This window comes from Corvus moneduloides, chromosome 1 (genome assembly GCF_009650955.1).
Source record: "Corvus moneduloides isolate bCorMon1 chromosome 1, bCorMon1.pri, whole genome shotgun sequence".
Classification (NCBI taxonomy): Eukaryota; Metazoa; Chordata; class Aves; order Passeriformes; family Corvidae; genus Corvus; species Corvus moneduloides.
In genome coordinates, this window is record NC_045476.1 from 158,150,639 (window position 1) to 158,163,818 (window position 13,180).

General features: G+C 37.5%; 1 protein-coding gene across 11 annotated transcripts in view; it reads right to left on the reverse strand.

The window, feature by feature from the left end:
- LRRC6 (leucine rich repeat containing 6) overlaps window positions 1–13,180 on the reverse strand; it is a 106,150-nt gene that overhangs the window by 48,675 nt on the left and 44,295 nt on the right. For 10 of the 11 annotated variants that reach the window (XR_004244435.1, XM_032133707.1, XM_032133699.1 and 7 more), the window contains 3 exons: window positions 12,832–12,901; window positions 11,905–12,000; window positions 5,401–5,486 (listed from right to left, as the gene is read on the reverse strand). Coding sequence is in view for 10 of the 11 variants with exons in the window: in XM_032133707.1 (XP_031989598.1) it covers window positions 5,401–5,486; window positions 11,905–12,000; window positions 12,832–12,901 (252 nt within the window). In the remaining variant the exon portion in view is untranslated. Of the gene's footprint in view, window positions 1–5,400; window positions 5,487–11,904; window positions 12,001–12,831; window positions 12,934–13,180 lie in introns of those variants that run through there. The other variant, XM_032133742.1, reaches the window with a different exon arrangement.

Below are 13,180 nucleotides of genomic sequence, written 5' to 3' on the forward strand. Positions count from 1 at the left end.
CCATCTCTGCCCTCAGACTTTTGTCCTTGTCCCATATGCACAACAAAAGACTGCTTTAGACTGCAGAGATCAGGAGCTAACTGAATTGCTCTCTTGAGAATGCTTTATCCAGAAGTGCACATTTCTGAAGCCTTCTCACCTTTATTAAAGTTAGGGATTATCAGATGCCTGTGTGCAAATTAATTTTCAAATCACTTCTGAGGCAACCCAGCTCATTAGTCAAATGATAGAGATGTACACCCTCTGCTTTGATTAGCTCCAGGCCTCTATGAGAATGTTAATAAATCCATACTTTGAGATTAATTTGAGTAAAAAACATTTTTAATATGTTGCTTAGTCACAGCTGACTACACTTTCTGGTTAAGAAGTTCACTGAATTTCTATGATTCCCGCCTTCCCATACAATATTACTTGCAGTCTAAAAGTTCTCAATGTTTTCATGACAGCTAGCAAGCTTCATTGTCAGAAAATATTAATTCTGCAAACTATTCAACTCTTAATATCTGTGATCTAATCCCAGGTATTTATCAAAGGCATCACCTCTCAATAGAACTGATAACTGACTTGTCATTTGTGATCTTTGCACACATTTACTCATCTGTCATTCAGGCCACTCTTCAGACATGCTTGGCTTTCTTCCCATTGAAACGTTTGTGCTTGGTTTAGACACAGAAGAGAATTTGGGTTCTGAAAGATCACATAAACCCTCCTGCAGCTCTTTCAGATCAGTTCGTCTGCAACACCATTCAGTTTCTGACCTCATCTTATCTCCCCTTCCCAGTCCTGAGGAAATGACTCACTTTGTTCTACTGTATTTCTCCTCATAACATGGTGTTCTCCCCCTTCCAACTCATCACATCTCTATCCCTCTGCGTGCAAGCTGTAGGAATGTAAGACTGGGAGAGATGTTCAGTGATTCAGTCTGTGGAAAGGCAGTATTCTGATACTTCACAAGGACAGCTTCAAGAATTCAAATCAGAACTTCTCACTTCCAAAGAAAGATTCTTACTCTTACATCTACGATTTTTTCCCATAGATTTGTTCTTTGCCTCTTCTCCACCAAAACGAACCAAGCTAAATCAGGGTCATCCAGTAAAACAGAGCTTTGCAGTATGTTTCATCTTCAGCAACACTGTTACATCTCAAGTGAGACAACTGTAGAGAATTTTTGAAATAATCAGTCTTTTTTTTTTAATTTGTTAATAAGCAAAAAAAAGCTTAACTAAAACCAAAGACTTCTCCAAAAAAAGTGAAGTAATGCTTGTTTATCACTGAAACTGCAACACATAAAAGAAGTTCTGTTAATGAGTCTTAGTATGATATGTTTGCTAGAAAAAGGTTGGAATTAAAATCCAACAGTGATTAAAAACATACAGGTTTTCTCATTCTCAACTTCAATATAATTTACAGGTAACTTTACATATTTTATGTTTCTCCCAATTAGTGAAATTTGTTTGGAACTGGATAACCTCTTCAAAGGAATTTATAGGTGCACCAGCAGACAGAGGTGGACAATCCAGTAACATATTTTTCTTTTTCTTCTCTGCAAGAGTCCAGATGGAAAAAATAAACCAAACCAAACCAAACCGAAACAAAACAAAACAAAAAATTGCCAAAAGTCATACATTGTGCACTGCCACTAAGATCCGATTCCAGTGGAATATAAGTCAGATTTCCAACTTAATTATACATGGTATTCTCTAGAGCATGTGCTGGCTTAGTCACCCAGTGCTCTCTTGCGTAGCTAAGATGGGAAAAGACACTTGGGGTAGTCAGATTTGCAATGCCTGAACAAGAAAAATAGAAATCACCTCTACCTTGCATTCCTTATTTAATTATAAAAGGTGTGTATAGATCAGAACTTGCCGATTAGTTTTGAATTCTGCAAAAATTGCCACTCCATTCCTTTGCCTCTTCAAATTAAACCATTCTCTGGCTGCATTTCTCAACCTCTCTGTATATAAAGATCTACAGTAATAAAAAACAAAACAAAAAAAATCCAAGAAAACTCCAGAAATGAAAGAAAAATGTTGTAGTATTCCTATGTAGCTTTCTTTACTGGAGGAATTCAAATGTGTGTATATTTATTAGAGATATTTGGAGTTTTATTTAATTTTTTTCTTCTCCAACACACTAAAGAAAAAATAGTCTAAAGCTGTAGGTATGAGTGAAGGATTGTTGACTTTGTGTAACTGTTGCTCTTAAGATTTCCAGTGCAACTTCAGAAAAGTCAGTTCCTACCTACCTCCGAATTTCCCCTATGCAGCTGTGGAGAACTCAACTTTGGTATCTTAAAACTGAACTGTGAGGCCAGTTCCAGTAAGGAATGGCACACTCAGCTACTGCACTAACAGAGGCTTTGTAAGTATAATAGATCAGTCTGTCAAATTCCTTCCACAGAAACTTGCCTCTTTGAGGGCTCAAAATACAGTTTTGTATATAGTTACAGAAGAAATCTCTCATACATGGCAGAAGTAATGACAGTATCATCATGTAATCTAGCTAACAAGAGTTAAAGAGATTTAAAGCTCTACATTACAGTTTGGCAGTTTATATGTCTGACAGCATTTAGCTAAGACATCTGTAGCTGTCAAGTGTAATCACTGTAATGAATGTTCTTCTGTAATCTAAGAGACAACTATTCGGCAAATTTTTAACATCTGGCTAGTCAGCGACTTTTCAGCTAAAGAGGTCAAAACTTACTATTTTTAGAAAGAAGTGTAATTCAAAGACTCTTTTCCTACTTCTGCCTTTGTGATATATATTCCTGTGATATTTTAGCCCTCAAAATCTGCAAGAAGCATGTTCATAATTACTTAAAACTGCACAGAAATGAAACACAAATTCTTGGAGTTCCACTATGCCACGGTGTATCTTTAGTTCATCAGCTGGCAGGAAAGGGCACCATTTCACATTATTACTTCCATGCTCCCATTATTATTTAAACATTTACTGTGCAGCCAAAACTAAAGGCAAACAGAGGCCTCTAAGGAAATATAGTTTCCTAATATACAAGTTGCTTTTTTAATTTATTTCTTGTAATGCATTTAAAGCTTTAGCTGTACTTCTGTGGAAAAGCACCATTCCTTTTGCAAAGAGTCATAAAATAGACTCACAGAATGGTTTTGGTTGGAAGAGAAATTTACAGGTCATCTAGTCCAACCCCTCTGCAATGAGCAAGGGAGACCCTCAACTAAATCAGGTTGCTCAGAGCCCCATTCAACCTGACCTTGAATGTTTACTGGGACGGGGCATCCACCACCTCTCTGGGCAACTACTGACAGTGTTTCACCACCCTCATAATACAAAAATTCTTTCTTATATCTTTCTTCGATCTTTCCCCTCTTTTACTTTAAAACAATTATGCCTTGTCCTTTCTCTAGAGGCCTTATTAAAAAATCTGTCCCCATCTTTCTTATAAGATCCTTATTAGTATGAAAGGCTGCTAGAAGGTCTCCCTGAAGCCTTATCTTTTCCAGACTGAAGAACCCAGACTCTCTCAGCCTTTCCTCATAGGAGAGGTACTCCAGCCCTCTAATACTTTTTGTGGGCCTCCTCTGGACTGGCTCCAGCAGGTCCATGTCTTTCCTGTACTGAAGATACCAGAGCTGGGTGCAGCACTCCAGGTGTGGTCTTGGTAGAGCAGAGCAGAGAGGGAGAATCCTATCCCTCAACCTGCTGCCCACACTGCTTTTGATGCCAGCCAGGACATGGCTGGCTTTCTGGCCTGCAAGTGCACACTTCCTGCTCATGTCCAGTTTTTCACCCACCAGTATCCCCAAGTTCTTCTCAGGGCTGCTCTCAATCCCTTCTATCCCCAGCCTTTATGTATACAAGGGGTTGTCCTGAGAACCATGCGCACCACCCTGCATTTGACTTGTTCAACCTGATGACATTCACATGAACCCACTTCTCAAGCTTGTCCACATCCCTCTGGATGGCATCCCATCTTCTGGCTTGTGAACTGCACCACCCAGCTTGGAGTCACCCCCACACTTGCTGAGAGTGTGCTTGACATGAAAATGTACTGGTCCCAGTATGGGGCCCTGAGGGACACCACTTGTCATTGATCTCCATCCAGAGACTGAGACATTGCCTACGCCCCTCTGGACACAACCATCCTACCAATTCCTAGGCAGAGTAGAAATCCCAAAGGTGGGGCTGATGGGTCATGAGCTCCTAGCATCCTCGTTTCTACTCTTTTTAAAAATGGGTGCAATATTTCCATTTTTCCAGTTACCAGGGACTTCACCTGATTTCCATGACTTTGCAAATATAATGGAGAGTTACTATCCACTATTTGGCCTGGACCTTCTAAAAATACTTGACGTACTCAGTAATCAAAATGATGCACTTTTGCAATGACTGCTGCCAAAGGAAAGGGTGCCTAGTCCTTGGAGCTCACTAGTAACCTCAACAAATTCTTGCAGGTGCCCTATCATCTTCTCATAAAGCAGATCATCAAGAAAATAAGTTAATGACTGATTTTTATTGGAAATAAGAAATTAAAAATAAAATTAATTACAACTGACTCTTTCAGAACCGTTTTGCTAGTGTCCTAAATATTGAGAACAAGAACAGCCATGATTCAAAATGCCATTTTTTACTAGCTGCTTAGCCTTTTTAACAACATTCACCACAATGAAATCAAGCAAGGGAACAAGTGCAACACTTAAAATATAAATAAAGAGCTGAAGAGACTTTGTAGTTAACATCTTATTCTGATAAGAATGCCATTGGCTACAGCAAAAGGAAAAGGAAAGATTAAAACATATATCATGGTATTTGTACTTAGGGCAAGTGTTCATAAACCGTACTGTCTATTTACAGTAGCACTTGCTAAGGGTTAAAAACAAAATAGTGCATCACTGAAATTCACTTGCTTTGAGCAGTCATTAACTACAAGATTTCAAGAGCTGGAGTTGACATCACATTTAATAGGATGGATCTGTGTTACAAAACCTTACAGAATTTCTTTTTGAACCTATTTACTTGAGCAGTAGATCAAGCTGTATAAAAGTAAGGAAATACATTCGTGAGAGAGATTCAAAACCATTGCTTTTTAAAAGGTTTCCAGACTTGGGCTCCATAGCAAGGAGCTCTGCAGAGGCCATTCTCAGTAGGTGATTTAGTTTTAGCATATACCAGCTAACAGCCTGAATGAGCTGATGGAAAGGAACCGATAGGCAAAAATAACTGCTTTTTTGGTTCTGCTATTAGAGACCATTTTTTAATAAACAGCACCAGACAGGCTATTAATCTAAAGCTTTTAGACATACTTTTACCCTACACTAATCGATATTTTCATATTTTCAACAATAACATAAAAGAAGCACATTCTGGCATGTGAATAACACACTGAAAAAAATAAAACTAATGCAGAAGATAAAAAGGAATTACCTTCTTGTGGTTTTTTGCTGTGTATTGCAGTCAGAATGCTTAATTGAAGCTGAAACTTTTTGCTTAGCCAGGATTATTTCTTTAGCCTAAAATAAAAATAGACAAAACATAATTCTCTTAAAAGTTGACACTTTTTCTCGTGAACATTTAAATATTCTTTTAAAAATAGAAAATTGAGAGCATCTGCATAAATTTTCTCTTGTGACATTTACTCTTTCTGTTATATTTTTAACACTCTTCACTCAGCACGAAACACAGACATAAGGCAAGTTAAACCAAATTATCTGAACGGAATTATAGCTAAATGTATAAAATTATATATAAAAGAGTATTTAAATATATAAATCTACTTGTATTTAAATATATACTGTCTTGTTTAGTACTGTCATGTTAAAAATACACTTTACTGATTGCACTTCAGTTCTGGTGTCCAAGTAGTTGTTCTGACATTTTTATTAAAAAATCAGCTGCAGTCTGGACTTTTCACCCAAATGACAAGTGACCACAAACTCCCTCAGCTCCTTTGCTAAAACAGAGTCTTGAGTTCAAAGTCCAAATGAATTCCCCTTCTCAAAGAAAACTGGTCCACCATGACTTTTTGGAAGATGTGTTATTGACAAAAGGGTATCTCATTGCAAAAGCATCTCTTTCCCTTCGAAACAACAGCATAGGAGAGAGATACCTTAAGCATTTGAAAGGAAGAAGAACAGGAACTATACCAAATAGTTCATTTTATTGACTATTTCATAATGCAATTGATTTGAGAGCAGTCTGTTCCAGAAGCCTTGTGAATTTAGTCTCCATTCTAAATCCCACATGAAATAAAGACAGATTCTGTGTCTTCTGTCATTTGTTTCTGGAAATCAGTGTGAAGAGGCCAATGCCCTCTGATTCTGTATATGCTCTGATGAAGGAAAGTCTGTTTCTTTGTACTTTCCCTCTTTTCTCAGGAGGCCCTCAAGTGTTCTTTTTTTTTAGCACAAATTCATTCCATTGATCCCCTTGAGATTCGTGCTCCTTACTTTGTCTTCAGAGCATATCATCAAGGATGGTGAAGAAACGTGCTGAGTCTGCATTCATAAGAAAATACATCCTTGACAAGAACTGACCTTGTAACTTAGTAAAGGGTTAGGATTTGCCTACTAGAACATCCATTAATTATCAAATATTGTTTGACATAAAAGATCTTCTGCTCAGAAGATGTCCTCCTAATTCTGTTCAATAAAAAAAATTTGATACTCGATTTTTTCTTCTTTTTGATACAGCAATGGTATGTTAGCTTCACCAAGCCAGTAACTGATGGCCCATCTCTTAATGATGCTGATCAATGAGGAAACTTGTTCTCCAAACCAGAACTGCCATAGACTGTGGTGAAAGATAAGACTTTGGGCTCAGGAGAAAGATAACAGTGTGAAATTTAAAGCCTGTGGTATATAGGAAAATTGACTAAATTAATACAATACTGAAAGTTATTCTGTGATAATATTTCTAATATTTACATTTTTGTGTACAGTTTTAGGCACTACAACATAAAAAATAGATGAAGCTTTGAGAGAGCATCCAAAGGAGACCACAAGGATGGTGAAGGGTCTGGAGGAGAAGCCATATGAGGAGCGGCTGAGGTCACTTGGTCTCTTCAGCCTGGAGGAGACTGAGAAAAGGCTTCATTGAGGCTTCAACATCCTCATGAGGGGAAGAGGAGTGGCAGGCACTGATCTCTTCTCTCAGGTGACCAGTGACAGGAGCCAAGGGAATGGCCTGAAGCTGTGTCAGAGGAGGTTTAGGTTGGATATCAGGAAAAGGCTCTTCACTCAGAGGGTAGTTGGGCACTGGAACAGGCTCCCCAGAGAAGTGGTCACAGCACCACACCCGACAGAGTTCAAGAAGCACTTCTACAATGCTCTCAGGCACATGGAGAGATTTTTGGGGTGGCCTGCTCAGGGCCAGGAGTTGGATTTGATGATCCTGATGGGTTCCATCCAACTCAGCATATTTCATGATTCTATGATTAATTAGAAAACAGAAAGGACACCCTTTAAAGATCACTATCAAAGAATTCTAGATATAGATGTTTTAAGTATAATCTGGAATATATTTGAGAATACAGAAGGAATATGTGAAAAACATTATTTTGTTCATATTTTCAGTCTGCCTTTTTTTTCCTACAATGGCTTTCTTATTCTACAATGGGAATTTCTCTGAGTAACAGATCTTCCCAGAAACACATTTATGCTGAAGGATTATTAGATTTCTAGGGTTTCACAGCTATGTCTCCACATGCCTTTGATGGTAATGAAATATTACTGCATTTACCATACCTAGATAAGTGAGAATTATATAATGTAATTCTATCAAATAACACTGACATGCATAATACACACCATTCCTATTTTTAGATTAATTAAGGAATCTGTCATTGATCTTTAAATTTCTAATTGCTTTTGAAAGCTCAGGCAATAAAAAGCTGTCAGCATTCATTTGTGACTGCTAATATAATAAAGAATTAATCAAAAGTCCAAATTTTTCTCTCTGATTCACTAAAACAAGAAAAAGAAAGTTTTAAAACATGACAGAGAATGTCTCAGAACCCTGAATAAAACCTGCTTGTTAATAAAACTGGGGTTTGATGGTTTTACTCAGACAGTAATTAAAATGCTTGTGTAATCTACTGATGACATTTTCTGATATCATTTATTTAATAAATACCAATTTTTGACAAATCCTATTAAAGAATCTCTCGGTTTTTAATTCTCCTGCATCATCTGAAAAGATGATGCTGCCAGAGCATAGAGGTTCAAAATCTGAGAAGCTTCATGGCACAAATATTTTTCCCAGAACATGAGGCATGTACAATGTAGTCACTATCAACACCTCACACATGCAAAATCTCCATACAGAGGATTGTTACAGTATAAACACTACACTTTTAAAGTGTCACTATATTATTTCACTGAACATTGTGTCCTTCAGTTTCTTTTGATGACCTTCCAAAAAATGTTGGTAAACACTGCCTTAGAAAGGCACACATTCTGTGGTGATTTGTTGAGTAGCAAGTAGCATGGTTAATAAAAAAAAATCCAGAAATGAATGTAAAAATTATTTCCTTTACTTCATGTGGAATTTACTACCTCCAACATCTGTGGTGTGGCAAGGTCATCAGAGAGGCAAGAGGTTTTGTTTTTGTTTTTAAAGACTAGGGAACTATAAACAGGCTGGAAGATGAATGGTGAAAGATTTATTAACTTGTTCAGAAGCTCACTAAAGCCAGTGAAAAGCACGTATAATTCAGATAGATTTCTGTTGTGTTACTGAGAAGAGAGAGATATTTTTAGGACACTATTGCATGAAGCTTATTATAGGAGACTATTTTTAGATTAACGGACAACATTTCAGTTATGTAAGGAATGTGCTAGGCCATTTATCGAGTTGCAAAAAAAAAAAAATTGATAACTGTTTATCAGGAACAAAAGGGTTAAATATAGTGCAATATAGTCATTCAGCTTGTGTTGTCACCGATACAGCCTGAAAGAAATTGCATGTGTTCTGGTCTTCCTATTATCTTACTATGAGGAATTCCCATTAAGTTGGTGATCTCAAACTAGTATTCTCAAGCATTGATAAAATCTGCCATAATATTCTGCAAGAAAATATCTATTGGCCTTCCTGCTGTTAATCATTATTCATTATACCTTTTTTCCTAGATTACATCCCATTAATAATAATAAACTTTGTATGGATGGAGATCACCTGAAGAGGATCTATATCCCAAAAATTTAAACTGAGCACTCTATTTCAGTCTTAGGGGAAGAGAACAGATTCTGTGACTGTAACATAGAACAGTGAACAATAGGTTAGTATCTGTTACATGCAATTGCTGAAGTAACACAGATTCATCTTTGGTCAGCAAATCCATGAAGTTCACAGGATCTCAGAATTCTGGAGATTGGCAGGGACCTGGGGAGGTCATCTGGTCCAAGCCCCCTGTGCAAGCAGGGCCCACTTGAGTCAGTTGCCCAGGACTGTGTCTAGATGGCTTTAGAGGATCTCCAGGGCTGGAGGATTCACACCCTCCCTGGGTGACCTGTGAAGGTAGCCAGTCAGCCTCACAGTAAAAAAGTGTTTCCTGATGTCTGGGGGGAACTCCTGAGTTTCAGTCTGTGCCCACTCTCTCTGGTGCAGTCACTGGGCACCACTGAAAAGAGCCCGGCTCTGCCTCTTTGCACCTTCCCTTTATGTATTTCTGTGTATTGATAAGATGCTCTTGATCCTTCTTTTCTCCAGAGTCTCAGCCTTTCCTCATAGGAGAGGTACTCCAGTTCCTTAATCATCTTTGTGGCCCTTTGCTGGACTCTATCCAGCATGTCCATGTCTCTCTTGCACTGGGGAGCCCAGCACTGGACACAGCACTCCACGTGTATCTCACAAATGCTGAACAGAGGGGGAGGATGGCCTCCCTCCACCTGCTGGCAATGCTCCTAATGCTGCTCAGGATACAAATGGTGTTCTTTGACAGAAGAGAACATTGCTGACCCATGCACAACTTAGTGGCAACCAAGACTCCCAGGTGCTTTTCCACAAAGCTGCTTTCCAGGATCCACTGACAACAAAGAGACCATGCAGCATTCCATTCATGCATCTCTTGCTGTGGTCAAGCTACTCAAGTAGTTTTAACCAAACCAAGCCCAAGCGGAGAACATCAACCCAGTTATTCCATAGTGCTTCTCTCTCCTCATGTCTTAAAAATATCTGAGAATCACATATTCTGAGATGAAGCATGCTTCAGAGCCTCGGGCCAGGCAAAATATGTAGGTGTAGCTAAAATATCAAGGTAGGTTAAATATAAAGTTAATAATGGAATAAAGGCAGTTCTCAATCACAGTATGAAGAGATAATATTCATTTCGCTGATTTAGGTATGGCTTTATAGGCAGGCAGCAGAGTTAATATATATCCAGAAACTCTCGGAAATATTTACATTTTCTAAGGTATTGACCATCCATCACAAAGAGACTAGCAAAATATATAAGTAATAAAAGCAGGGTATGGGACAGAAAACTGACAGTACTTAAAATATCCCAAAGACAAGTAACTATTAAACAAAATTATTCATAGACATTTGGAAATTACACTATCCAAAATGGCAAATGTCAAGGCCTCATTTTCAAACAAATTTATGAAAACATAAATCCTCATTTGAGTGAATTTTGAACATTAAGAAAATATCTACCTTAACCAAGTAATTACTATTTTCAGTACTCTTCAAGTTTTTGGCAAAATTGTGTGCTTGATGCTAGAGCGACAGTTTGTGATTCAATGAGAGCCTGTCCTCCTAGGGACAGACAGATGGTATGGGACTGGAGTGTAGAAGGGAACATAGATGGTAATAACCACAAAAGGAAAAAGCCAAAAGACGAAAAATAACTTTTTAGTTAGAACTACTAGATGCATAGTCTTAAAATTAAATCAGAGCACGAAGAGAAGGAAATGACCCCATATAGCAGGTGAAGCGATTTCAACTAAATAGGTTCTTCTTTCAGAAGGAAATGCTGTATTTGATATATTCTGGTGGACTCAGACATGTTCCCTGCCCTTACACAACAGAAACTTCCTAAAGGACAGAAGGGTAAGGTTAGAGCACCAAGAGATTGGTTTTTTTTACTGTAACTATCCCTGAGTGGGATTAGTGTATTCTGAAAACCAAAAGTATAAGATGTCCTAGAGGCCTTAAAAGCAACTCAACCCTCCACAGAAATAACAGCAGAAGATGCTGCAGTTGATTAACTTCTCCCTCAGCATACAGAACCCCACCATGTAATCCATTCTCATCTCCTGAACTCTACCTCCCTAAAACTTCCAGCTCCCTGTCTGCTCCAAGCGGTTTCAATTGAAACACCACGTTGCCACAACCTCCTTGCTCTATGGTCATAGTAGTTTGTACAGCTGGTCAGGGAAACCTTTCCAGCCAGGGAGAGCATGAAGGGAAAATGAATTAAGCAACTCTTGTTCCAAACACATGAGACACGAGAGTAGTGCAACATCCCTATATTTGAACAAAGATGTAACATTCATACATATGTGTGCCACACAAATTTTGATAAACTGATTTTTTTTTATTATTTCACAAGTCGAAAAAGAAAATAAGTATGTGCTTTTTTCATTATTTAAAAAAAGCTATCTTCTTATACATTTGCATAATACTGCATGTTTTGCATAGTCTCTTTTGGTATATAAAAGGCTGATTTTGTATAAAGTAAAGGAAATACAAATTTCTATCAATATTGATTTTTATTATGTTCCTTTAGAGGGATTTTAAGTACTAAGGCTTGGCTCAGCAATTAAATTGTCTTTATGCAATGTTCCTTTTTTGGAAAATATGCCCTGATGGGAAAGGCTACACTGCATATCTTCAGCAAGACAGATGTTATCTGTAACTCAGACACATTCCCGAAGTACTCACAACATTTAAGGATCTTTGTATGATGTCTCCTCAGACTATTTTACATACCTTTGGCATGATGACAACTAAATGACCAGTTGTTTGTGATCTTTTAGCAGAGCTGCTGTCTGGCTTCACTTCCTCAGGGAGCACAAGCTGAAACGGCTACAAGACAATATGGGATTGAAGTATATCATGCTAAAATATTTTTTACTTTCTTTCACATGGACAGAACAAATACAAACCCACCATTATCACATCCTTTGATCTTAAGGACACTGCAGGTCTAAATCCTTTCACTTTATGTATGGTATTACTAAACCCAATAGATTACGCTAAATAGCTTTTACTTACAAGTAGAGTCAGATGTATGTTCCTGAACTGCTGCCATTCCTGAAGTGGCATTTCTAAAGAAGGTTATAAAATGATGCTTGACTTATATTAGCAATTAAATGAGAAAGATTATCCAGTTTATTTAGATGTAAAGCACTCCTCAAGTTTTGTTTATGCAGTTGGCTCAGTTAAAAATAGGGATTTTGGTTTACTGTGGAAGCACTTCGAATTTTTTTTAAAAATGATGATAAAATTAAAACCACTGAGAAGAGAGAAAACTGGAATGACATTTTAAATGCCCTTTCAAAAGAATATACATCCATTGGTTTCTGTCAGCTATAAATTCCAGATTGTGAAATTGCTAAATTCTAGCCTAGGGCAACTAGGAAGCTCTCTTCTGAAGTGAATTATGGTACACTGTGTGGGGGGAATAAGAGGAGAGGAGAAAAGGAAAGTGAAATTTTATTTCAGGCTTTGCACATCTTCTGGTTAGGACTTTCACACTTTATGGGTGGTCCAAAATAATGCAGGTATTGAAAGAACATTCTTTCTGCATAGATGCAAATGACTGGTGACTTAGAGAAGTCAGATCCAGAGTCCACTGACTAACTATGGTAAACAACAACTCTTGATTTGAAATTAATGTAGCAAGAAATCACTAACCTTTCCCTTCACCAGTACTCGTATGTAAGTTGGCTGAACATCAACATCAAGTAGAGAAGTGTCCAAATGTCTTCAGAATGAAATATAAATAAATGAATCAATCTACAATAGACCATATAGCTCTTTCAAGATTTCACTATTTATAAAGCACAATCTTAAATTTCAGTTATTAATTTATACAAAATACTATTAGGATTTAAAGTTTTGGGGAAAAAAAGTCCACAATCTTCCTGTGAATGCCAATTAAAATAATGTCAAGTCCATGACATCAGCTATTGTATAACTACAAGAATTCAAAATCCTGGAGAAAAACAACAAGGTTTTTCATCTGTTAGTTCATTGCTTTACA